Source organism: Lutjanus erythropterus, chromosome 24 (genome assembly GCF_056507025.1).
Source record: "Lutjanus erythropterus isolate fLutEry1 chromosome 24, fLutEry1.hap2, whole genome shotgun sequence".
NCBI classification, from domain to species: domain Eukaryota; kingdom Metazoa; phylum Chordata; class Actinopteri; order Lutjaniformes; family Lutjanidae; genus Lutjanus; species Lutjanus erythropterus.
Genome location: NC_139340.1, coordinates 19,097,501 through 19,123,057, shown reverse-complemented (window position 1 = coordinate 19,123,057; position 25,557 = coordinate 19,097,501). Strand labels below are relative to the sequence as shown.

The following is a 25,557-nucleotide window of genomic DNA, read 5'->3' as shown; positions in this document are numbered from 1 at the left end:
TACTGCAGTAGAAATACAGATACCTGAGTAAAAGTAGAAGTACTGATTCAATTTGTTTACTGCAGTAAAAGTGAAAAAGTTCAGGCTCTGAAATGTCCTTAAAGTATAAAAGTAAAGAGTCGTCCTCTGAAGACAGAGACAGCTGAACCAGAGAGTCTCCGTCTCTGTCTGTCTTTTACACCATTTTTGTCTTTAGTCTTTTTTGTCTCTTAACATCTTTTTTTTTCTTGTGATGTCTTTTTTTGTCCTGTTATATCTTTCACATCTTTTTTGTCTTGTTCCATCCTTTATGCTGTTTTTGTCTTGCAGTAAAACTAAACAAGCCTGTTTTTAAAATATCAGAAGCAGAAAGTTCAGATATTTGTGTTGAAATGTAGGAAGTAAAATGATGTCAGAAAATAAATACTCAAGTAAAGTACAGATCCCTGAAAACTCTTCTGACGTACAGTAACTAAGTATTTATCTACGTTTTTTAAATATTTGATCCACTCAGCAGGTTGTGGTTTGTCCTACTGTAATATTTGTAACAGATTTGTCCTTGTTCTTCTGTAAATTGTAACAGATTACTTCTATACTGGTACTCTGACTGAGGTACTTGGTCCGTCTGTCTCTCCTGCAGTACTGTGGGTGTGTGTTGGACCGTGTGTCCCCTCAGTATCACAGAGTAAATATTTGCTGTGAGTCCTGCTGACTCAGAGCCACACTGAGCTTCAGAGGGACATCTCTCCGTCTCTTTGACTTCAGATGTCTTCAGATGTCTTTTTCTTCAGTCCCACTGTGCTGTTGATGAGTGTGGTGTCACCTGTTAGACGGTGTCTCAGGTGTGGGCGGCGGAGAGGTGACGGGACATGAAGTTGGACTCTGAGCTGAACTCAGGTGTTCGTTTGCTCAGGTGACGTGTGTAAACAGCTCAGGGACAAAAAGTTCACCGTGATGCCGGATGGTCTGATGTCTGCAGTGTTACTGTGAGGACACGAAACAGGACGTCCACATTCAAGTGAACTTTGATGTCCTCTGTGGCGCCACCAGCAGGTCAAATCATGAAGATGACAAATATCAACACTCATATTAGATGAGATGGGCAATTATTCACTGTTTTCATTACAGTTACAATTTTAAAAAAGTAATCAGATTACAGACATGCAGAAAAGATGGTGATTATTAGTTGGAATATACATTTAATGTGGAACTTTTAATGAAGAACATGTGCACACATTCCAACACCGCTGTGGTCTGAGGGAAACCAGCTCATCTTATACTCTGTTAGCTACACAGACCAACCGCTAATGTTAGCTGCACAGACCAACCGCTAATGTTAGCTACACAGACCAACCGCTAATGTTAGCTACACAGACCAACCGCTAATGTTAGCTGCACAGACAGCCACTAATGTTAGCTACACAGACCAACCGCTAATGTTAGCTGCACAGACCAACTGCTAATGTTAGCTACACAGACCAACTGCTAATGTTAGCTACACGGTCCAACCGCTAATGTTAGCTACAAAGACCAACTGCTAATGTTAGCTACACAGACAGCCGCTAATGTTAGCTACACAGACCAACCGTTAATGTTAGCTGCACAGACAGCCGCTAATGTTAGCTGCACAGACAGCCGCTAATGTGTGCTACACAGACCAACCGCTAATGTTAGCTGCACAGACCAACCGCTAATGTTAGCTACACAGACCAACTGCTAATGTTAGCTACACAGACCAACTGCTAATGTTAGCTACACAGACAGCAGCTAATGTTAGCTGCACAGACAGCCGCTAATGTTAGCTGCACAGACCAACCGCTAATGTTAGCTGCACAGACCAACCGCTAATGTGTGCTACACAGACCAACCGCTAATGTTAGCTGCACAGACCAACCGCTAATGTTAGCTACACAGACCAACTGCTAATGTTAGCTACACAGTCCAACCGCTAATGTTAGCTACACAGACCAACCGCTAATGTTAGCTACACAGTCCAACCGCTAATGTTAGCTGCACAGACAACCGCTAATGTTAGCTGCAGAGACCAGCTGCTAACATTGGCTGTGTACAGTTTTCTATATTTATGACTGTATCTGTATGTATGCTAACAGTGGATGTTGTCGTGTCCATCAGATTCTGTTGGTTGGTTGAGTCAAAGTAAACATGTTGAGACTCACATCAAACATGTCCGACTCATCACTCATACTTTGACCCTTTGGTCAATACTCACCCACACACACACACACACACACACACACAGACAGAGACAGAGACACAGAGACAGACGGAGACAGACAGAGTGAAGACGGACTCTTCTGGATCTGGTTCTGAGGTTCTGTTTGGGCATTTGGATCATGGTGGGAACAACACTGAGACCAGCTGCTGTTCTCCTGCTGTTCCTGCTGCACAGCTGCCTGGCTGACCAGGGTACGTCCACGTTACTGCAGTACTCCCGCTCACAGATGAAGGATTAGTATTAGTACTCGCTGCGATACTGCTGGTAAACTGTCAGGCCGTAGTGATGGTGGTCATGTGAATTAATTATAATAACATGTATAAAATTAAACTTAATGTCCAAATATCTGCAGTTTAAAGTGAATTAAATCAGTTAAAGGAAGTTCAGGATGTTTAAATACTGCATATAAATGTCTCTGTTTTACTGTAGATTGATAGAAATAAACTTAAAGACTAGTTTACAAACCGAGCTAAATACAGTACTTCAGTGATTATAATATTTAGTTTATCTTAAAGGATGGAAATGTGCTGGACAGAATAATGGAAACACTCCTTGCAAATGACCATAAAGTGTCACGTTTATGTCATAATGAGTTTCTCACAAGCGAAGATGTTCAAAGAGTCTTTGACAGCACTGATTTGACTTTTTCTGTCTGTAGTTTTTCTCAGCAGCCAGGTGGCCTCGCAGGTGTTTGTCAGGAGCCGTCGGGCCAATCAGCTGTTTGAGGAGGTGAAAGCAGGTAACTTTAGTATTCAGAACAACAAAATGTTGCATCGCTTGCTACCCTGCTAAAAACTATTAAGTCATATTGTTTACCAGCTAACTAAAAAGGTACAAAATTCTTGCATTGTTTACTAGCAAGCTAAAAAAATGTTTTTTCTTTGCTAACTAGCTAAAAAGGTAACACAATGTTGCATTCTTTGCTAGCTAGCTAGCAAAAATAAAACAAAACAAATTGTTAGCTAATTAAAAAGATAACAGAATGTTACATGTTTTGTTAACTGGCTTAACGCAAAACAAATATTATATTGTTTACTAGTTACCTAGAAAATAAAAGTTTACTGGTGAACTAAAAAGGTAACAAAACCTTGTGGTGCTCGCCAAACAAAAAACAGGTTATTGTAGACAGCTAAAAAGTTTTTAAAAACTCTTATATTGTTTGGTAAGTACCTAAAGAAGTAACAAAATGTTACATTGTTTATTAGCTGGCTAAAAAGTAAAACAAAACAAAAACATGTTATTTGCAAGCTAGCGAACAAACTAAAAAGGTTAGATTACTCGCTGGCTCATAAGTTTAAAAAGAGGGTGCATCGTTTGCTATTTACCTGAAACGTCAGTTAACCTCCATGATGGATCAGCACAGACTGATGTCTGAATGATCTGGACTGAGTCGGTCCCTCAACTCTCTATATTTTTAAATTGAATTCAGGTTTAGAGTAAAAATGAAACTGAGGTTTAAACTCTTAATTTTAAAGTTTGGTTTAGGTTTAAGTTGAATGGAATAGAAAGTGATGAATGTGAGTCATTTTGATTCATGTGAATGATTTGGTCACAGGGAACCTGGAGAGAGAGTGTGTGGAGGAAATCTGTGACCATGAAGAAGCCAGAGAGGTGTTCGAACAGACGGACAAAACAGTACGACTGATTTCATTCACTTTAATACTACAGTACTCGTAGTAACAGTACTCGTAGTACTTGTAGTGCTGCTCAGTTCACAGTGTAACCATGAACTCTGTTCTCTTTAGGAAAAGTTCTGGCTGCTCTATCAGGGTAAGTACACCGTAAAGAAAAACACACTGGACTAAAATAAAAACTGAAATATTAAATGATAAACTGATTTTGTTCTGATGTGGAACCTTCGATTCCATCAGAATAAAAAGAAACAAAACATTCTGCAGCAACAAGACGTGAGACTTTATTCAGACAAACAGTTCAAGTCTGAACGTTTCATTTTCATGATATTTGTGAAGTTTAATCAGATGTGCTGCTCTGTCAACACGAACAAAGTCCAGAACACATCACACACAAATATCTAACCACCTGTCTCTCTCTGTCTGTCTCTCTGTGTGTCCGTCTGTCTTTCAGACTGTAAAGGAACTCAGCTGATTAGAACACAAGAGAACATCGACCTTATCAGACAGTGTGTGGAAGGTAAGAAAACACTGCAGCAAGAAAACATAAAACAACAGGAGCGCTGACAGTGTGTGTGTGTGTGTGTGTGTGTGTGTGTGTGTCTGTGTGTGTGTGTGTGTGTGTGTGTGTGTGTGTCTGTGTGTGTGTGTGTGTGTGTGTGTGTGTGTCTCTGTGTCTCTCTGTGTGTGTGTGTGTGTGTGTGTGTCTCTGTGTCTGTGTGTGTGTGTGTGTGTGTGTGTGTGTGTGTGTCTCTGTGTGTGTGTGTGTGTGTGTGTGTGTGTGTGTGTCTGTGTGCGTGTGTGTGTGTGTGTGTGTGTGTTCAGGTCACTGTATTTCAGGTACAGGAGTGAACTATGAAGGAAACATCAACATCACAAAATCAGGGAGACGGTGTCAACACTGGAGACACACCTTCCCCCACCCCATTATCAGGTAACTAACCAACCAATCAGCTGACTGACTGACTGACTGACTGACTGACTGATGAACAGACAGACAAAGTAGGTAATGAACAAAGTAACTAAAGTAATTAACTAAGACTTGTCTGTCTGTCTGTCTGTGTGTCTCTTGTAGAGAATTTAACGTCTCAGAACCAGACAGCATCCTGCACGAAAACTTCTGTCGAAACCCGGACAACCGTCAGGAGGGACCCTGGTGTTTCACCATCGACCCGACAGTCCAGAAGGAGTCCTGCACCGTCCCCAGATGTGGCAAGTATCTGCTGGTACTAGTTAGTACCACTAGTTAGAACTAATACTGAAACACAGAATATGTGCTGGACAATAAAAGGATCTGAAAACAAAGACATTTTCAGTCACTGAATTGTCTCCGTCTTCTTCTTCTTCTTCTGTCCAGGTGAGGAGTTCGTCCCGCCCACTCTGGCGCCTGAACCAGTCAAATCTGGCGAGTGTTTACAGAACACTGGCGTGGACTACATTGGCGACCTGTCCGTCACCACGGGAGGACACACCTGTTTGCAGTGGTCAAAAGCAGAAGCTCTGAGCCGAGACAAGGAGTTCATCCCCGAGGTCCCTCTGGACGCCAACAAGTGCCGTAACCCTGACAACGACCCCGAGGGCCCCTGGTGCTACGTGGAGGTCGGTGGAAACGTGACGGTCGACTACTGTGACCTCGAGCTGTGTGGTAATGAAATACTACAAGTACAAATACACTGTATGAGTACCAGTACTACCACAGAATATTACTGAATAATATCAGTGGTTAGTGGAAAAACAAGCTAGAGCTAAAGTACTGCTAACTAACCAAGTACTACTAAAACTGTTTACCAACTCACGACTAAAAAGCTACCAGCTCTCACCTGTCTGTCTCCTAGACGACTCGTTGCTTGGCGACACGTTGACGACGGAGACAGAAGGCAGGGAGCGCTCCGTCCTGGGACCCGCCAAGAAACTGTTTTTCGATCCTCACACCTTCGGAAAAGGAGAAGACGGTGAGTCATCGGGCGCCGTTTACCAAAACCTGACTGGCTGATTAATAACCAGTCATTAAACAGGTAAAGCAACTCACACTTTCAATGACCCATTTACTGACTGGTTAAAAGAAAAACACAGGTACGCCAACTGGTTACATGACTTGGTAGTTAACTGGTTTACTGACTGGTTTACTGACTGGTTTACTGACTGGTTTACTGACTGGTTTACTGACTGGTTGTGTCGCAGTGTGTGGACAGCGCCCCCTGTTTGAAGTGCTGAACAAAAAAGATGCAAAAGAGGACGAGCTGTTGGAGTCGTACAGAGAAAAACGCATCGTCGGGGGCGATGACGCCGAGGTGGCGTCCGCACCATGGTAACCACATGATTCAATAAGATGTCACCATGGTAACCATATGATCCAAACGTTCCCGTGTGCCAACAGAGGCGTGATACAGAGTGTGTGTGCAGGCAGGTGATGCTGTATAAACGCAGCCCTCAGGAGCTGCTGTGTGGCGCCAGTCTGATCAGTGACGAGTGGATCCTCACCGCGGCTCACTGCATCCTCTACCCGCCCTGGAACAAGAACTTCACCACCTCCGACATCCTGGTCCGCCTGGGAAAACACAACAGGGCCAAGTGAGACCTTCTGTCTGACCCTGAATCTGTGTCCGTGTCCTCCTTCAGAACGGGACTGATCAGAACCTCTGTGAAACTTTGCAGGTTTGAGCGCGGCACCGAGAAGATCGTGGCGATCGACGAAATCATCGTCCACCCGAAATACAACTGGAGGGAAAACCTGAACCGTGACATCGCCCTGCTGCACCTGAGACGGCCCGTTAACTTCACCAACGAGATCCACCCCATCTGTCTGCCCGACAAGAAGATTGCCAGGACGTAAGACAGACACAGACCTGTAAGAAACATGTATCCAGGCAGACCGCTTTCTGACTGACGTTCTCCTCTGACAGGCTGATGTCTGAAGGCTATAAGGGTCGAGTGAGCGGCTGGGGGAACCTGCAGGAAACCTGGAACCCAGCAGCCAGAAATTTACCCACCGTCCTCCAGCAAATCCATCTACCAATCGTAGACCAGTCCATCTGCCGCAGTTCCACAACCGTCAGGATCACAAACAACATGTTCTGTGCCGGTAAAGTTTTGACTTTTGTTCAAAGAACCACATGTGAACCTGTGAAGACGGTTCTGAAGGTGTTCTGTTTTAGGCCATTAAGAGCATGATGCCTGTTAATAAATTCTCACATTTTTACGCACAATAAAAACACGTATCGTTACATACCTAAAATGTTAGCATGCTGACATGCTAAACTAATGTTAGCATTAGCATGTTAGCATTAGCATTTGTAAATGTTTCTGAATGTATAAAACATTTTAAGAACACAACAAAAATAGTTTAACAGTGTATTAATCAGCGCCGTTTGAAAAAAAAAAAAAAAAAAAAAAAAAAAGCGTCTCTGAGCTGCTGACAAACTGTTTGTCTCAGGTTATAAACCAGAGGACGCCCAGCGTGGAGACGCCTGTGAGGGAGACAGCGGTGGACCATTCGTGATGAAGGTGAGAACCTGAAGGAGACCACGTCACTTTGTCTCCTGTTAGATGTTTACAGTCCGTTTATAAATGAATGACCGAATCTGTTCTTGTGTTCAGTACGAGGCAGAGAACCGCTGGTACCAGATGGGCATCGTGTCGTGGGGCGAAGGCTGCGACCGTGACGGAAAGTACGGCTTCTACACTCACCTGTTCAGGATGGCCAGGTGGATGAGGAAAGTTATCGACAGGGCGGGAAATGACGACGACTAGACACGTTTCCTGTTCTGCCTGTCAAGTGAGATGATGCAAATAAAGTTTGTTCACAACCTACCAGGCTGATCTCTGGTCTCATTAAAGTCACAACAATAAAAACAAAACGTCAGAATATGTAACACAACAACGTTGGCAGTAAAAACTCATGTTAGCATGAAAAAAGCTAATGTTAGCATAAAATAAAACTAACACAAACACCCAATGTTAGCATGTCATGTTAGCATAAAAATACTAACGTTAGCAATAAAAACCTAAACTAAGAACAAAAAATAAAGGTTCATATAAAAAGACTAAACGTTAGCATAAAGAAACATACATTAGCATGAAAAAGAGTTGGTATGAAAGACGCTAGCATGAAAAACTGCTACCATAAAATAACTGTTAGCACGAAAACAATGTTAGCATAAAAATGTTAGCATGTTGTGTGATTTAAAAAAGTCCCAAAATGTTCAAATAAAAATGGATTGTTAACATTAGAAACCAACTTAGCATAAAAAACTGTTAGCATTAAAAATGAATGTTAGCATTAAAATTAATGTTAGCTTTTTATGCTAACATTAGCAGAAAAATAATTTTAGCATGTCATGCGATTTAAAACAGAGTCAGAATATGAAACACAACAGTTTTTATATATGCAAAGCACAGATACAAAATCTCCATGGCAACACAAACACTGAGTCTGGACGCTCAGTTTTCGACGACGCAGCGTCATCGTCTGGTAACAATCACTTCTTCAGCTGGTTAAACGAATTGTGCTGAACTTCACGAACTTATAGGACAAAATAAAGAATTTTTTTTTACACGTGAAGAGTCGTGAAACAGCTGAATACATGCACATTAAGACACGTTCATGACACGTTCATGACACGTTCATGACACAGCTCTGACATCATTCAATCATCTGTCACACGTTCAGGTGAACGTCTCACTGATGACTCCTGTTTTTTGTTTTTTTCAACGTGTTTTTTGAGTATTCATAAAGTCAACAGACGTTTTCCTCGTCTGTTGACTTTATGATTTAATCTGTTAACTGTCAGAAAATAGAGAAAAAGTCCAGTGAGATGTTCTGAATCTTCTCACGAATAAACTTTTCATCTGATACATAACTTTTAAGTTTGTAAATCACTGAAACTGAACTTTGGAGGCATTTCTGATCAGCCTATAATGTTGAATTCCTGATCAATTTACCTTTTACTAATACTGATTATTAATATGTCACCAAATTATCATTTCCTCTAATATTTTTTCAAAATCATTCAGCCCTTTTAGTACACAGCTGTTTAATAATAAAAATAATAATAATAATATATTATTTTAACACATTGGTATCAGATGGTTAATCAGGCTGAAACGTTCAAAGTTCAGACATGAGAACCGTGAACAGGAAGGAAACCGTGGAACATCTCTAAACTACAGATTATTTTTATTGTAGATGAATCTGTTTTAATGAAAATGTCATGAGCTCAGCAGACGATGTTCGTCACGTCTTTAAATGTCCCAACACATATTCAGTTTACAGCCACAGAGACAGAAAAGAAACAGGTTTGATTAAAGAACAATAAACTGGTTCTCGTAACGACGACTCGTTCTTCCTCTGCAGCCTGAAGCTCATAGAACAACAGAACCAGGTTTTCTAATCATTCAGGGCTCCTCTTCCTCCTCCTCCTCCTCCTCCATCATCTCCTCCTTCTCTACCACCACCGCCTCGCTGTCAGCCGTCCCGTGGGTCAGCAGGTGTCTGTTCAGGTGAGTTTTGCGGGTGTAGCTCTTGGGACAGTAATGGCAGGCGTACGGACGGACGCTGCTGTGAGACAACATGTGCTTCTTCAGGTCGAACTTCCTCCGCAAACATTTGCCGCATTCTGGACACGAGAAGGGCTTCTCTCCTGCAGAAACGAAAACGTGAGTATTTTTGAATGAGGTTTGGTGAGAGACAAAAATATGAGCCTTGTTTGAATGAGGTGGCGCCCTGTGGCGCGTCTCACCCGTGTGTATCCTGCGGTGTTCGGTCAGGTGACAGGAGATGGAGAACGCCTTCCCACAGTCCTGACAGACGTACGGCCGCTCCCCCGTGTGCGTCCTCATGTGTTTCTGCAGGTCTCCTCCGGACGGCCAGCCCTTCCCGCACACCGTGCACACGTACGGCCGCTCGCCGGTGTGCCGTCGCACGTGCACGTTGAGGCCGGCGAGTGCAGTGAAGTCTTTGGGGCAGTAGGGGCAGCGGTAGGGCCGCTCTCCGGTGTGCGTCCTCAGGTGGCCCTCCAGCCCGTCGCGTGTCTTGAAGCGTTTGCCGCACTGTGGACACAGGAAGCGGCTGTCGGCGCTGTGGCTGGCCCGATGGGAGTGGAGGCCGGTCAGAGAGCCGTACGTCTTACTGCACTGGTCACACTGGTACGACCGGAACGTGTGTGTGCGCTGGTGGATACGGAGCTGCGTCACTCCTGGACAGGTGACACAAAAACATGTCAGTTTTTCAGTGAGGTTTGGTGAGAGACTTTATATGAATGAGGTTTGTTGCGTGCAGACGTCCACCTGCGGCGTGGCGACTTACCTGAGAAGCTCTGGTCACAGAAGCGGCAGTTGTAGCACGGCTCGGCGCCCTCCACCGAGTGCGTCTGCAGGTGTCGGAGCAGCTGCGTCTGAGAGCTGAACGTCTGGTCGCACACCGTGCAGGTCAGGTCCGGCACGCGGTGCTCCAGGCGGTGCGCGTCTCTCTCCTTCGCCGACTCAAACACCTTGTCACACCTGCTGCAGGTGAAGCCTCCTTTGTCCAGGTGGGTCTGCTTGTGATTGGTCAGGCTGGACAGGTGGTGGAACTCCTTGTCGCACAGGCCGCAGTGGTAGACGGGCCGCGCCCGGTGCGTACGCTGGTGCGACAGCAGCTCCGCTTTGGTCTTGAACATGGCGTTGCACTGGAAACAGGTGTGGGTCCTGGAGGGGCGGGGCTCTGGGAGGTGGGGCTCCGGGGGGCGTGGCTCCTCCTCAGGACCACCAGGCTGAACGTGCAGGTTAACGGCTCCGGACATCGTCGATAACGCTGAGCCGCACGACTTATTGGTGCGCAGGTGACGGATCACCTGCAGACAACAGGTTTAACAAGTACTCAAATATACTTTACTAATACTACAGTACCAGTACTACATTAAAATCTTACTGCAGTTAAAGTACTAAAGTATGAGAACGTATATTTACTTAAAAATGAGAGTTTTTGAATGAGGTTTGGTGAGAGACAAAAATATGATTGACTGATTGGACAGTTTGTGTTACTGACCTGAGAACGGTAGATGAAACATTTGCCACACTCAGGACACTTGTGAGCCACCCGCTGAGAATTATGGGAAATACTGTACAGAGGGTTGGCTGTGACCTCAGAGCAGGACTGATCTGATTGGTCAACTGTGGAGAGACGAGGGAGTAAGAGACACTCAGAGGGTGTGTACAGTCTGTGTGTGTGTGTGTGTGTGTTTTGTTACCGGTGTCTTCTGATTGGACGATAGCAAAGTTTCCAGGTGAGTCCTTCAACCTGCCAGGAGAGAGGTGATTGGTGGATTGAGACATGAGGCAGGACACAGCTGACATGTGGACAAACAGAACAGTGTGTCTCACCTGTCCACGTCCAGGATCACACGTGTGACGTCACAGTTGTCACCACCCGCCGCTGAACTCTGACTGGACGCCTCCTGCTCCGCTGGAGACACGGACTGACCAATCACGGTCTCCTCTACGTCCTCCTGCTCGTCCTCCGTCATCACAACCACCTCCACCTTCACCAGCTCCACGTCCAGCTGCAGAGGACTGGCGGCATCAGGGACGGCGTCTGATTGGTCCTCTGTGTCGGTGAGAGGAGGCTCAGGATTGGTCAGTTTGGTGAAGAGGGGGTGGGACCAGGCTGACAGGAGCGTCTTCTCTATGTCGTGACCCACTGAGGAAAAATAATCGATCAACAGTAAATACTGCTAAAGTGTAATCGGATTACATCGTTTATCTGCGCTCTATGTGCTGAACGTTTTCGCGGTTTCGTACCCGTGGTGGTGGCTCGTCCCAGCAGACAGCTCTGATTGGTCAGCAGCTCCCTCAGGTCTTCCCTCTCTGCCTCCAGCAGGCAGTCATCCAGACCACCGGTGGCAGCATCGAGCCAGGAAGCAGCCTGACAACAAAAACAGGTTTCATTCTAGAGTTTGATACAAAACAAAAACGACTTGGAGCTGCAGAACACATGACGAACCGCAGGTCGACCTCTGAAGGCGTCCAATAGTTTATGACCAAACACCTGTAGGACTGATGACATCAGCCGGAGCTGGACTTTGCGTTTACTGCTGATTAGCTAATGTTAGCATGCTAATATGCTAAGCTAAGATAATGAACATGGTACCATTACACCTGCTAACATCAGCACAGTTTAAACTCTGTTACACTCCACATCTTTAGGGTGACGGAAGGATTATCTGAGGACCTGTTTGAAGTCAGGCACGGGGAACAGCTGCTCGATCCTGGACAGGAAGTCGGCTATGAGCGACTGGAGCGCGGAGTCAAAGCTGTGGTTGAAGACGTCCTGAAACAGGCAGAAAGAACAGATTGAGAACCCGCAGAACGTACTGACACCTGTGTGCTGCTGGTGCTGCACTGACCTGCAGGAGGCGCTGTCTGTCCCCTGGACTGTCCGTCAGTCTGTCAGTCAGAGTCAACAGAGCAGAACACCACTCGTCCACCTGCTCATCTGGCTGCTGACACAACACAGACATCCAATCACAACACGTCTTTGTCCATTCAGACGGATCACAGAAACACACGTGAGATTCATTCATTGATTTTCTTCTTCGATCTGTTGAATTTGTTTTTTTTTCTGAGAACTAAACGTGGGAAACTTCAGCTGTTTCAGGAAGACGAGGAGGAGCAGGTCTCAGCGTTACCTCGGAGCCGCGGTGGACTTTGTCCAGATGGGTGTGGACGGCCTGTGGGTCTGGATCACAGAGGGTCACCTGAAGCAGGAACAGTAAAAATCAACGATGGGACCAATCAAATATCAGCATTGGTGCCTGATTTAATGTTTGCATTTCGAAGCATAAAATAGCAAACTTGCATCATCATCATCATCATCATCATCACATGTGACTGTTACAAGCCTCAGTCCTACAGCTGCCCACAGGACGTGGATCAACTTTTTTCTTCTTTTATCTCACCACTACTACCAACTTCTGCTACGACTGCTAATAAACACCATGAAGTCAGAAAAAGACTTGATTTCAGCTTCGTGACGATGACTTCCAGCTGATCCAAGAGTAATAATTAGAACATTTCCCTCTGAGACGGAGTGAAGTAGAAACAGATACAGTGAAAATACTCTGATGAAGTAAAAGTACCTCAGATTTAGAGCTCCTCCTGCTCTGCTCTGAATAATTAACCCTCACCTTGGCTCTGAGCGCCAGCAGCAGCAGACTCCTCTGCCTGTCCGTCAGCAGCTGCGGGACGGCCTCCGTTACCAGGGAAACGAAGTCCTCCAGCATCCCATAATGCCTCACGCTTTGCTGGCGTGCGACCTGCCACATGGCCGCAGTGAGCAGGCGGAGAGGAGGGACGAGGAGGCGCAGGGAGGAGAGGGGGGGAGCGGGGGCTGCGGGGGGGCATTTAGACAAAAGCACAGGTGTTAGTAATAACAGTAATGATGGCTGAGTGCCATTAAGCTGCCTCAGTCATCTCTAGGTCCTCATATACAGCTGTTCACAGCAGCCATTTTAAAACTGAACAGTAAACACAGGTGTTAGCAATCATACTAGTTAAGGTCACATTCCATTTAGTGGAGCAGAGCCTTTCCAGTGAGACAACATGAACGCTGGAACCCTAATTACTCCTCTGTTTCATGTCAAAATGGCTGCTGTGAAGACGCTCTGCACCAGGACCCACAGACTGATTGTACTAATTAACAGTTTTATGAGCTAATGATCTACATCATGTTGGACATTATGACGAATTTAGGAGCAATTTTTATTTATTTAGAGAATATTCTAAATCCAGTGTCATTTGTTTTTCCTGCATCACAAAAAAGGATCAAAACCTGAAATCTGAGATCATTTAAGTGGAGTTTGGCTGGAAATGGAACCCAGCCAAAACTCCATGCTTTAAAGTCCAAACTCTGACGTCTGTGGTCAGACTAGAAGTAACAGCTTCATTTATTAAAATGTCATTTAATGGCAGTAGTGAGTAGTTTGATAATACAATAAAACGAGCCGAATTGAAGACAGGTGGACACTTGTTTAGAAAATATTTTAAACCCAGCTTTAGTAAGTTTGCTGCATTGCTAATGAGCAGAGAAATCTAAAATCTGAGATTTTTTAGATGGAGTTTGGCTGGCAGTGGAAACAAGCCAAACATTTGACCAGAAGTAACAGATTAATTTATGAAAATGTTGTTTTTCATACTTGTCATTATGTTGTAGTAGAAGTCAAAATATCTGTTAAACTAATAGAAACATGACTGTGTGGGTCAAATTGATCATTTTGGCATCATTATTATTACTGAAATGTTTTTTTCCTTTGTTACACTGTAAAAAAAACGTTTAAAACATCATACAAATATAGTTTTTCACTGAGAGAAAATTACTCTTTATGGACATTTTGACTTGTTATTGCAGGAAAAGAGTTAACAAGCTAATTTAAGTGTGTCAGTATGACAACGCCTTCACAGTGAGTAAACATTATTTATATTAGTTTGTTGCACTAACTTGGGACAAGTGGCCTGCTTCCATTTCCAACCAAACTCCATTTAAAGAGATCAGATTTAAGATTTTGTTGCTTATTAGCACAGTAGGAAAACATATTAAAACTGAATTTTAGATATTTTCTAAATAAATCAACTCCAGTGTTCAATTTGGCATATTGTCCAACACATGATGTGACTCATTACTCTGTGAAACTGTTAATTATTACAACCTTGTGTTGATCACAGCTGCCTCAGTCTCTGGTCCTGGTGCAGAGCTTGTTTCCCAGCAGCCATTTTGACATGAACCAGTAGAGTAAACACAGGTGTTACCAGAGATACTAATTAAGGTTCATTCAGGCTGTTCTTACTGTACATGTTGGCTCACTGGGGAGGGGTTTCAATTTTCAGATCAGGGTCTAAATGTGACTGAAAAACCTATTTAACTTGGCTAAAAACAAAGAAATGTCCAAACACACAATTGAATAACATTTCGGTGAGGTTAACAGACCTGACACACACTGGACATTTTGACTTGTTACAGCAGGAAATGAAGAGGTATACTGTTTACAGTCATGGCTCATTCAATTATAAGTCTTATGTTAAATTAACTTGGTTATAGTTAGTTAGATTACCTGCCCTTTACAAGGTTTTTATTTAAATTATGTATTTAATAAATGAAACAGTTTCTTCTGCTGATCAGGTCACAGAAGTCAGAGTTTGGACCTTTAAGCATGGAGTTTTGCCTTGTTTCGATTCCCAGCCAAACTTCACTTAAAAAAATATCAGATTTAAGGTTTCGCTGCATCTTGGCGACAAAGCATAACCCAATTAAACGGATTTAAGATGTTTTCTTAATAAGGGAACTCTGGTCTTTAATTCGGCATAATGTCCCACACATGTTGTAGCTTGTTAGTTCGTCAAACTGTTAATTTTTACAGTCATGTGTTAATGACAGTGTCAGTCGTTACCAGCCTTTCATTTCACCAGTGCATCTCATGTTAGTTATTTATTATTTTACTGATTTTTGGGTGCTGACGAATGAATGCACGTGATAACGGGTGCAGAACTGTAAATATGAAGATGATGTGTTCCTTTACAGAAGAACCACAAACTGAGGCTCGTTCAGTAACGTTAGCTGGTTGTCTAAAAACGAACAGCTTTTAACCGTTTAAAACGCTTTTCTCAGCTTAAATAATGACCGTTTGCGATGATGCAAATATGCCGAATTAAACTGCAACCAAAACCGACTCATAATAGCGACTGTATAACTATCTATTATATATTTACCTTTTCTTAAAGTTAAAGAATATTAAAAATTACATTTTTTGAGTGAAGTTTGGCACATATCGGTTCAAAGAACAAACACCCAAGTTGAACTAGCTGACCAACGTTAGCCCGACAAATGACACTCTACTCCTGATTAAAAACAGTAGAGCGATGAATAAAGAGCATCAGTACGTACCCATCCTGCTTCTACTGCTTTGTTCGCCTTCAGTACTCCTCTGATACCTGCTAGCAGGGTGAGCTAACAGCTAACTAACAGCTAACAGCAGCTCCGCCTCCGTGTAGAAGGTAACCCCAGAGCCGCGAGACATCTCGCGAGATTGACTCATTTTAACTAAAGTTATGATCTTTGTTTATCTCTGACTAATGGACACTGGAGTGATGTAAGTAATCAGATTACAGTCACATCTAGTAAAAATGGGGATTCTTATCAGATCATATTATATCATGAAAAATAGTTTCACTGTTATCTTGTCTCAACATCTAATTTACAGAAACATTTACAGTCAAAAACAATCGCTAACATTAGCTGCTTAAATCAAATCCAAACTTTAGCACAGTTAGCAGTTGTTCTCTATAGCTAACATTAGCAGTTTATAATTTCTTTATTTATTATATATTTGTTTGTTTTTGTTTAATGCATTGTCATTTTCTTCTCTGACACCATTTTCCTGAGCACATCAATGCACTCTTTGTATTAATGAATGTTTGTTAATAAATAAAAACAACAACACCCATCTAGCACTTCCTGTTCCGTTGTCACGTGACTGAGGTTAATTTTGGCCTCTGTGCTGCAGGTCAGGGGTTTAAAGCTCATTATGTGGAATTAAAGAAGAAGAAGAAGAAGAACTGTTCGTGCTGTCAGCTGTTCTTTATTATCATCACTTCTTTATGAACAACCATGAAAACTACTGAAATCATGACATCAGCATATTTAAATTAGAGCCTGGTCAAAGCCACATTAATCAATAATATATAGAACTATTTTACATTTGAAACAATTCGGCAACTTTATTTTTAATAAATATTTTTGATATAAAGTTCTTTTAAAATTACAAACATGACCATGTGGAAAAAACCTTTCAGAATAAAAGCGTGTGGAACTTTGGAACATTCTAGGAACGGTGAACGAGTTTCTCAGAAGTGCTTCTAAATGTCTTATAATCTAACAATAAACATGTTTATTATGCTATTATTAACAGTAACATAGTCTTAACAGCAATAAGCATCTTATGAGCGTCTTATGACCTATTAACTGGCTCTTATTCCAAGCACCTTCATATAAAGTGTTGGTCATCAGTTGACACGTTTGCATCAGATGATAAAAGTTAAAGTTTAAAATGAAAAATGAGCGATGTATCAAGCACTAATGCTGTTTGTAAGATTTAGCAGATCAATTATGCAGTTAACCACTTAACCGCTCGTTACCTAAACACTGCCTGTCACCTCTCACCTGACACAGATACAGTAATAATCCAGGTGTAATCTCCCTCCTGCCTCCTGTGCTGCAGTAACTGGATTAACGGCGTTCACAGCAGCACAAGAAGCAAGAAAGAAACAGCAGAAGAGAAGCCAGAAGAAGCCACAGCGAGCGGCACGACGAGGAAACAGGCACCTGAGGCCGACGTGTGGACCGGCCGGCAGCCATTTTGGAATTTTATTTTTCTATCTGTATGGATCCGAGAGGAGCGGAGGGAGGTCGACAGTCAGCACTGGATTTGTGGATCTGTTGCTCATGTAATCTGTCCATCCATCGCTCCTTCATCCACCCAGACATCCCTCCGTCCTCACAGTATTTGCTTAGAAATTATTAGCTCTAAACTTAGTAAAACTGGCTTTAATTTAGCCTTGATGTAAGTTAACCAGGCAGCATATTAACCTGATTATAATTTAGCGTAGCCCCAACATAGCCTGAGTATAATTTTATCTATATGTTATCTTGGATATAATTTAGCTTAGCCTAAGTTAGCTTGGCTGTAACAAAGGCTTAGCCTAAATAACTGACTATTGTCTGGCCCTGTGGATTGTTTTGAATTATTAAGACTTGGCTAACAAAGCCTAGCTGTAAAGGTAGCTAAACTGGCTGTAACTGGTTATAATCTTGCTTTCTGTAACTTTGTGTAGCTGTAAGAAAACGTAGCCATAAATTTTAACTTAGCTTGACGCAACCTAGCTTGATTATAACTTTATAATTTTGCTGATTTTATTTAGGTCTGTTGTAACTTGGCCATGCTGTAATTTAGCATACTTAGCTTGGTTAAGTCAACTTGGACATGGCCTAATGTGGTTGATATTTAGTCCGGTGGTAAGTTAGCCTAGCTGCGTGTTAGCCTGGTTGTAATTCAGTCTGTTTATAAATTAACGTGGTATTAATTTTTCTGCTTTACGAAGAAGCTTAGCTTCAGTTATTCAGGTTGTGTCCTATCAGAGGCTTGTTTGTTTGCTAACCAGCCTGTCATTGATCTCAGTTGCATAACGTTAGCACAGAGTTTACTGAAGTGTAATTAGCGGTAGCCGTTAGCTGCTTTCCTCACAATGGATCCAGACAGAGAAGAAGCTGAGGTGTTTTTGGACACAGAAGAGCCGAGCCTTCTGAGAGAAGAGGAGGAAGAGGAAGAGGAGGAGAGGGAGGAAGAAGAGGAGGAGGAGGAGGAGGATGAGGAGGAAGATGCTCGAATCTTCAATGCGTGGATGCAGCGGTGTAGAGGAGGGCAGCAGCAGGACAAAATCAGTGAAGAGGAGAAGAAGGGGGAGGAGGAGCCAGAGGGAGGAAGAGCGGAGAGCAGAAGCAGCGTGGAGACGCCGATCCGAATGAGGACCGACCGCCGGGCGTCACTGCCGTGTCCAGTAAGACATCGTCATCACATTCTGTCCACTAGGAGACTCGAGTCAGACTCAAGTGACACATTTTATGACTTTAGACTCATTTGTTTACTATCAGACCTTGAACGCTCCACTATGTTGACTGTGCAGATGCATAGTGGAGGTGGCGGTGTGACCAGTTAAACCAGTTAACCGTGTCTCTGTCCTCTCTCTGTCCAGGCTACTCTGTCGGCCATGCAGCTGTCTCGCCTCCACTCGTCCACCCGGGCTCCGGTGACGGCGAGGGTTCTGCTGCGTCGCTCCTCCTCCCGCCGCCTCCTGCCATCACCGCAGGAATCCACCGCCCCCACACCTGAGCGAAGACCCTCCCTCATTCCCCCAATCCCAGAGGCCACAGCGCCCGAGAGGCGGAACACGTTCAGGAGACGCAACGTCATGTCGCTGGTGGGTAAACAGACTGATGTTTAGTTATGTTGCACATGAGGCGCCGTCCAGAGGTCACACGTTTAATATGAACGTCCATCATTTTAAAGTATATTTATGACACAAAATAAGGAGACAAATAAGTTAAAATTGGACGAACGTGACGCAGCAGTAAACATCAGGATTTAACAACATGACGTCTTTGTGTTGCAGAGCGACGCAGACAGTGTGTGTCTCATCTGTCACAATGACTTGAACCGAGGAACCGGCGGCACCAGAGAGCTGCAGTGCACACACACCTTCCACAAAGAGGTAACACACACACACACACACACACACACACACACACACACACACACACACACACACACACACAGATTCTGAACAGCAGACTCTGAGCTCTGAGAGTTGAGGCGGAGCAGCCGGAGGACGTCACAGGGAGAACTAGAAAAAGTTTTCTGCATAAAATCTTTTTTCAGTTTTTTGTTCGTTAATCAGTGAATCAGAACTTTTCTGAACTGTGAATCAAGCAAAGCTCCAGAATGAAAATACAGAAATGAGCAGGTCCCCTTTAAAGCGTCTCTGTGTGTCTCTGCAGTGTATAGAAGAGTGGCTGTGGAGGAAACAGTCCTGTCCCACGTGTCACGTTCAGGTGTCCATGCCACAGCCCGTCTACTGGAACTCCACCCGGGTCAAAGTCCCCTGAAACCACCAGGAGGAGCGAGTTCCATCATCAAACGTACCTAAAACCGAAAACGGCGGCCGTGACGTCGCCTGAGTGGATGGATGCGAACATGACACACGATACAGCAGCATTAATGATGTAGATATCAACGGCCAATCATGAAGCTCATATACAACCACAGTAACCTCACTCGTGTGTGTGTGTATGTGTGTGTCAGTGTGTGAGCAGTTAGTAATGTTTTACTGAACTGTTTTTACAATATTAGCTTTGTTGTTGAGATTTTTGAATAAAGTTTGATTGTACGAGTGGAGAAAACAGTCTTTTCATTTTTGTCTTTTGTTATTTATGTTTGTTTTTGTGTTTTGTCTTTTACCTATATTTACTTATATTTTTTATTCACTTATTTATATCTTTATTCAGTCTTCTTTATATTTCCCAGGTTATTTACTTTTTTAAATTGACTTTATATTTCCACATTGTATTTTTCTTTTTTATTTAAAGTTTTTTAATTGACTTATTCATTCCTTAAGTGATTTTTCTTTACATTTCCAAATTTATTTTCTTATTCTTTTACAGAATTATTACTTAACTGTTGTTCTGGCACGCCTGTGTTTGTAACCCGCTGAAGATCTCGCGAGAGTGATCATTTTAACCCAAACCACCAACTTTCTTTCAACGACACGAAGGTCTTTTTGTCCTTAAACATACCCGGATCTAAACAGTCACATCATAAGACCTCATTAGTTTGTACAACCAGCACAATTAACGAACAAGTCGTTTAAATCTCGCGAGAGTTGCTCACATCTTGGCGTTCCCCTCTCGACTCGACCCTGGCGTTCATGATGGTGAAACAGCGCCCCCTTCCTCGCGGGTTGTGGCCAGCGGCGGTACTGCAGGCGGAAGAGCTGCACCTGTTGAAGAGTGTGTGTGTCTGTGTGTTAGTGAGTTCTCCACCTTCTACACACACACACACACACACACACACACACACACACACGCACACCTGGGAACCTTCTGGAAAGAGTTTAATCTAAAGTGAGACATTAAAAACTGGACTTTATGGACAAGTTAAAGAAGGTTCTGAGCGGAGAGGATGACGGGAACTCAGACGGAGCCGCCGGGATCCTGGAGGTGACGTTATAACGTCTCTGTTAGCATCTCTGTGTTGTTGTTAGCTGTTAGCTTGTTAGCTTCCACTGGGAGAGTTAAAACTAACTAGTTAAAAAAACACTAGTGACAAAATCTTAAGAGTTCAGAGATGAGGGAAAGTATTCGGATACTTTACTGCAATAAAAGTACTCATACTGCACTCTAAAAAATACTGCGTTACAAAAAGTCCTGCATTGAAAATATTACCTCAGTGTACTGAAGACACTGTACTTAAAGTATTCAAGAAAAACCCAATTTTAGCAAATATAATATTATGCCTTTATGACAATAATAAACTGTGACATTATAAGTCAAATTATGCTTTTTACATCAAAGTATTGAGAGACTCAATTATTTAATATTAAAAATGTATAATTTAATATTAAGGTGTCTTTAATAAGTGTTAGTTAGGAGGTAATAATGCCCGCATCAGATGCTTATTAGACTAATTTGTGTAATAAGACTAGTTGTTAATAATAGCATAATAAACATGTTAAGATTATTCAGATTATAAGAAGCTTTAACAGTTTATAAGCTGCTCATGGATGTTACTAAGTCTTATGAGTTTCTTATAACTGTTTATGACACTTATTGACTTCAACAATATGTTTACATTAATTACAAAAATAATAAATGACTGAATCAATTATTGTTGTTGTTTTTTTTTAAATAAATATACCATTTTGTGACATACAGCATGCTGACAGTTCTGTTTTAATTCCCTTCATTTTTCATTTACCTTCGGACTAATTTCTCTATTTATTTACTTTACCATTTTCCATTTTATTATTCAATTTATTTATTTTTAAATGTATTTGTGTAAATATTTATTTCTGAAGAACTGCACAAAGACGTGTGAAAAGAAAATCACAAATCATTTAGAACGAACACATTTAACTCAATATAAAGTAAATAAATAAATATAAAGTAAATAAAACAAATATTCATTTATGTCACTCTCCTACATTTGTTTTACACTCCTCACTTTTGAAGTTTAGTTTATAAGTGTATTTTTCTGTGCTGTCATCATGAGTCCTCTGTGTGTTTTAACTTCACATCCTTTATTCAGATGTCAACCTGCTCGTGTCAATATTTCCTTTAGCCTGAAGGAATCTCAGTCTGTCTGTTTAGAGCTGCTGGGTTTTGGTGACTTAACCCTTTAAAGGAGCAACATGTAGAAATATCACACCCAAAAAGCACGAACCTGTAGTCCAGGCAGTGAGTTAGAGTCATGACTGTATATTAAATAGATCGAAATCCTTTTTCCAAACTCCACTCCATACTTAATTGAACAGTTATAAACATCTCATCTCCTTCTGTAGCATTATTAATGATTTATTACAGAAACTCTGATAAATGTCACAGAGAACACTGTGGCTGAAGTCTTGCTGTCAGTGTGGACAGTATTTCAACTTGTTTCCTAATTTCTGCAGCAAAACAAGCAGCGTGGGCACGAACTATATTAAAATAAAAAAAAATCTAATTTAATAAAATAAATAAATGGTAAAGAAGAAATTAAGAAAATATATTTAAAAAATATCAAATAAAAAGCATAAAATAAAATAATAACAAACAATTAAATAATAAAATAACAATGAAATTAAATAATAAAATTTCCGAATGAATTGTATATAATTTATTTTGTGTCACACACCATAATTAATCATGGTGGGTGGGCAGTAAAAATAAAAATAAATAAATAAACATAAAAAGGGAAAAATAAATAAATACAAATAAAATATGAGAAAAATGTCTAAAAACAACAACATCCGACAGTGTGTAAAGTGAACATGACCATCTCTGCAGAGAGCCAATCAGGCGTCGACGCTGGCCTGGAGGACGAGGATGAAGGGCTTCCTGATCTGCTTCGTTCTGGGAGTTTTCTGCTCCATCCTGGTGAGTCAGTGCGACTGTGTGTTTCCATGGTAACAGCCCAGCTGCCTGTCTGTTTCTATCTTAGAATTATTTTCTATGGCCTCTGTGACCTGTCCTCTCTTGTTTCCTTGCATGTATCCATGGTAACAGGCTGTCTTTGTATCCAAGGTGACAGCCTGCCTGTCCCCCTTTCTGTTACTATGGGAACAGCTCTTCTTTTCTTCCTCTCTGTATCCAAGGTAACAGTTTACCTGTCTTTCTTCTCCCTTTCTGTGGTACCAACTGTATCCATGGTGACAATCTTTATCCCTGTCTGTATCCATGGTAACGACCTGTCTATCTCTCTGTATGCATGATAACAGCCTGTCCATCTGTCAATCTCTCCGTGTCCATGGTAACAGCCTGTCTGTCTCTCTGTATCCAGGGTACCTGTATGCTGTGGATTCCAGGTTTTGGTCTTGCTGTGTTCGCTGTCCTCTACAGTGTGGGAAATATCTGCGCTCTGGCCAGGTAACCAAACCAGGTGTAAAGAGTTCTAAACCACACAGAACTGGACTCAGCTGGTCCAGACTGAGCAGAACAGTGATCCCATTGATAAGAAACTGCCCAAACTCCCTGAGGTACTACATTACCCATCATCCCTGAGGGCCTGTGTTCAGTTCTGTGTCTTGTGGCTGGCTTTCAAAAACAGGAAACATCGCGCTCTAGTGGTGGAGATCCTGTAGTACAGCAGTGACACCGCTGACAGTTGAAACTTTGATCGTCGTCCATCTGAAGTTTAAATGCTGTCATGTGATTTCAGCACCATGTTCCTGATTGGTCCATGTCGGCAGCTGAAGACCATGTGTGCTAAAGAGCGAGCGTTCGCCACCGTCATCATGCTGGTGAGAACAGAACCTCATAAACCACATCGGTATGTTCTGTATGTTCTGCATTTATCTGAATAAGAACTGCTGGACTCTGCAGGTCTGTCTGGTGTTGACGCTGTGTGCTGCTTTCTGGGTGAGACACACACACACACACACGTGCACACACACGCACGCACACACACACACACACACACACACACACACACACACACACACACACACACACACACACACACACTTTGATTTAGTTTAGATTTTCTTTGAATGTGTGTTTGTCTCTCTGCAGTGGAAGAACAACGGTCTCGCTCTGCTGTTCTGTGTCCTTCAGTTTCTGGCGTTCACCTGGTACGACACACACACACACACACACACACACACACACACACACACACACACACACACACACACACACACACGTCTTGTTACATCATGTTTGTCATGTTACGTCTCGTCACGCTGTTCTTTTTAACGAGCCTGTTTTGAAAATGCAAAGAGTAGAAAATACAGATTTTTGTGTTTAAATGTAGAAAAATAAATATTTGAGAAAAGTACAGATACCTGAAAACTACTGAAGTACAGTAACTAAGTATTTGTACTTAGTTACTTCCCACCTCTGTCTGTCTTTCTGTCTGACTGCTGCTGTTGTTCATCACAGGTACGGCCTTTCATACATCCCCTTCGCCAGGTAACACACACACACACACACACACACACACACACACATTGTTATTCAGAATGACTGATCAATACACTGATTGGACGGATATTTTAATCCCACCTCTGTCTCTCAGGGATGCTGTCATCAAATTATTCTCAATGTGCGTCTAAACGTTTCGTCCCCTCTGAGCGACCACCCGTCTGACCAATCAGGATGCAGGACACTGTGAGGTGTGTATCCAATCAGCAGCGAGCAGCCGCTCCCGAGAGACTCTGAACTGAACGAAGCCGTTAACATTTCTACGTCCTCACCTGTGACGCTAAAACCAGGTGTCTGGTTACCATGGAGACCAGTCGGTGCTGTCGGAGCCACTTTGATCTGTTTGTCTGTTCCACATGTTCCACACTCTTAGAGATAATGGTTCTCTTGAAGGGCTGAGGTTCTACCCACAACCACTTTCATCCAAAGAATCCTTTTTTAAAGAAAGGCGTTATCAGGGGTTCTTTATACCATAACAAACTGGTTCTCAGTTCTCCTCTGGGTGGTTCTAGAGAAAACCCTTGGAATATAAAAGGGTTCTGGATAGAACCCCCTGGGTAGGTTCTAGATAAAACCTTGGAATTTTTAAAAGGTTCTAGATAGAACTCTCCAGGTGGGCTCTAGATAAAATGCTTGGAATATTTAAGGGTTCTTGGCAGAACTCCCTGGAGTGGTTCTTGTTAGCACCATCAGAAGGTGAAAGGGTTCTTGATCAAATCCTCAGGAAGCGTTCTAGGTGGAACCATTATACCATAGAAAGGGGGTTCTGGGCAGAACCTTTCCAAAATGGATCTTGGTATAGCCCTTAATTTTGGGTTCTAGGTAGAACTCTCTGAAAGGGTTCCAAGTGGAACCTTGATAGAAGGTGATACCAGGAACCAAAAAGGGTTCTCCTGTGGGGACAAGCTGAAGAACCTCTTTATGGTTCTAGTTAGCACCTTTGTTTCTAAGAGTGTTTCTATCAGTTCTGTCAACAAACAAAATATTTATGTTTTTATCTTCAGGCAGAAACAAAACAGCAATGTTTATTTAACCAAAACAAAACAATCACTTAGAACATTAGATAATAAATAAAAATGTTTTGGACATATTTCAAAGCAGGAAGCTCTGAAGGTTAGCTGGGTGTTAGCTGAGTGTTAGCTGAATGTTAGCTGAGTGTTAGCAGAAGGTTAGCTGAGTGTTAGCATAAGGCTAGCTGAGTGTTAGCAGAAGGTTAGCTGAGTGTTAGCAGAAGGTTAGCTGAGTGTTAGCTGAGTGTTAGCAGAAGGTTAGCTGAGTGTTAGCAGAAGGCTAGCTGAGTGTTAGCAGAAGGTTAGCTGAGTGTTAGCTGAGTGTTAGCAGAAGGTTAGCTGAGTGTTAGCAGAAGGTTAGCTGAGTGTTAGCAGAAGGTTAGCTGAGTGTTAGCTGAGTGTTAGCAGAAGGTTAGCTGAGTGTTAGCAGAAGGTTAGCTGAGTGTT

At 42.6% G+C, this 25,557-nt stretch overlaps 4 protein-coding genes across 5 annotated transcripts in view; 3 read left to right on the top strand and 1 right to left on the bottom strand.

The window, feature by feature from the left end:
- The first annotated feature begins 2,244 nt into the window (after positions 1-2,244).
- Positions 2,245-7,656, top strand: f2 (coagulation factor II (thrombin)). The gene is made up of 15 exons (XM_084714063.1): positions 2,245-2,406; positions 2,874-2,954; positions 3,771-3,850; positions 3,961-3,985; positions 4,301-4,366; positions 4,672-4,780; positions 4,922-5,058; positions 5,204-5,491; positions 5,682-5,798; positions 6,028-6,154; positions 6,250-6,417; positions 6,502-6,675; positions 6,750-6,928; positions 7,280-7,350; positions 7,444-7,656. Exons 1-15 carry the CDS (start codon positions 2,334-2,336, stop codon positions 7,594-7,596), a joined length of 1,848 nt encoding a protein of 615 aa, XP_084570189.1. The 5' UTR covers positions 2,245-2,333; the 3' UTR covers positions 7,597-7,656.
- Positions 7,657-9,171: 1,515 nt separating this feature from the next.
- LOC146305025 (uncharacterized) lies at positions 9,172-16,187 on the bottom strand. The gene is made up of 12 exons (XM_084714119.1): positions 15,758-16,187; positions 13,008-13,210; positions 12,510-12,578; positions 12,228-12,323; positions 12,053-12,151; positions 11,623-11,746; positions 11,206-11,521; positions 11,073-11,122; positions 10,871-10,995; positions 10,151-10,676; positions 9,585-10,040; positions 9,172-9,485 (listed from the first exon to the last, which is right to left on the bottom strand). Exons 1-12 carry the CDS (start codon positions 15,759-15,761, stop codon positions 9,241-9,243), a joined length of 2,313 nt encoding a protein of 770 aa, XP_084570245.1. The 5' UTR covers positions 15,762-16,187; the 3' UTR covers positions 9,172-9,240.
- Positions 16,188-17,525: 1,338 nt separating this feature from the next.
- Positions 17,526-19,825, top strand: LOC146305024 (uncharacterized). The gene is made up of 4 exons (XM_084714101.1): positions 17,526-18,426; positions 18,622-18,846; positions 19,039-19,137; positions 19,424-19,825. Exons 1-4 carry the CDS (start codon positions 18,115-18,117, stop codon positions 19,529-19,531), a joined length of 744 nt encoding a protein of 247 aa, XP_084570227.1. The 5' UTR covers positions 17,526-18,114; the 3' UTR covers positions 19,532-19,825.
- Positions 19,826-20,120: 295 nt separating this feature from the next.
- Positions 20,121-25,557, top strand: part of LOC146305023 (vesicle transport protein SFT2B-like) — a 5,744-nt gene continuing 307 nt past the window's right edge. The window contains exons 1-9 of one of the 2 annotated variants that reach the window (XR_014769330.1): positions 20,121-20,641; positions 22,466-22,555; positions 22,959-23,044; positions 23,337-23,418; positions 23,501-23,536; positions 23,690-23,748; positions 24,059-24,088; positions 24,195-25,213; positions 25,445-25,557. The exon at positions 25,445-25,557 is cut by the window's right edge and continues 307 nt beyond it. Coding sequence is in view for 1 of the 2 variants with exons in the window: in XM_084714106.1 (XP_084570232.1) it covers positions 20,570-20,641; positions 22,466-22,555; positions 22,959-23,044; positions 23,337-23,418; positions 23,501-23,536; positions 23,690-23,748; positions 24,059-24,088; positions 24,195-24,231 (492 nt within the window). In the remaining variant the exon portion in view is untranslated. Of the gene's footprint in view, positions 20,642-22,465; positions 22,556-22,958; positions 23,045-23,336; positions 23,419-23,500; positions 23,537-23,689; positions 23,749-24,058; positions 24,089-24,194; positions 25,225-25,444 lie in introns of those variants that run through there. The other variant, XM_084714106.1, reaches the window with a different exon arrangement.

What these genes read in the sequence shown, in the direction of transcription:
- LOC146305024 (XM_084714101.1), top strand. Translation starts at nt 18,115, where the DNA reads ATGGATCCAGACAGAGAAGAAGCTGAGGTGTTTTTGGACACAGAAGAG. An exon ending in GGGCGTCACTGCCGTGTCCA is followed by an intron (nt 18,427 to 18,621) that starts GTAAGACATCGT and finishes CTCTCTGTCCAG; the next exon opens with GCTACTCTGTCGGCCATGCA. An exon ending in CACACACCTTCCACAAAGAG is followed by an intron (nt 19,138 to 19,423) that starts GTAACACACACA and finishes GTGTCTCTGCAG; the next exon opens with TGTATAGAAGAGTGGCTGTG.
- LOC146305025 (XM_084714119.1), bottom strand. An exon ending in AAGTCCACCGCGGCTCCGAG is followed by an intron (nt 12,324 to 12,509) that starts GTAACGCTGAGA and finishes GTGTTGTGTCAG; the next exon opens with CAGCCAGATGAGCAGGTGGA. An exon ending in CCGTGCCTGACTTCAAACAG is followed by an intron (nt 11,747 to 12,052) that starts GTCCTCAGATAA and finishes TTTTGTTGTCAG; the next exon opens with GCTGCTTCCTGGCTCGATGC.
- f2 (XM_084714063.1), top strand. Translation starts at nt 2,334, where the DNA reads ATGGTGGGAACAACACTGAGACCAGCTGCTGTTCTCCTGCTGTTCCTG. An exon ending in TATCAGACAGTGTGTGGAAG is followed by an intron (nt 4,367 to 4,671) that starts GTAAGAAAACAC and finishes GTGTGTGTTCAG; the next exon opens with GTCACTGTATTTCAGGTACA. An exon ending in CTTCGGAAAAGGAGAAGACG is followed by an intron (nt 5,799 to 6,027) that starts GTGAGTCATCGG and finishes GTTGTGTCGCAG; the next exon opens with TGTGTGGACAGCGCCCCCTG.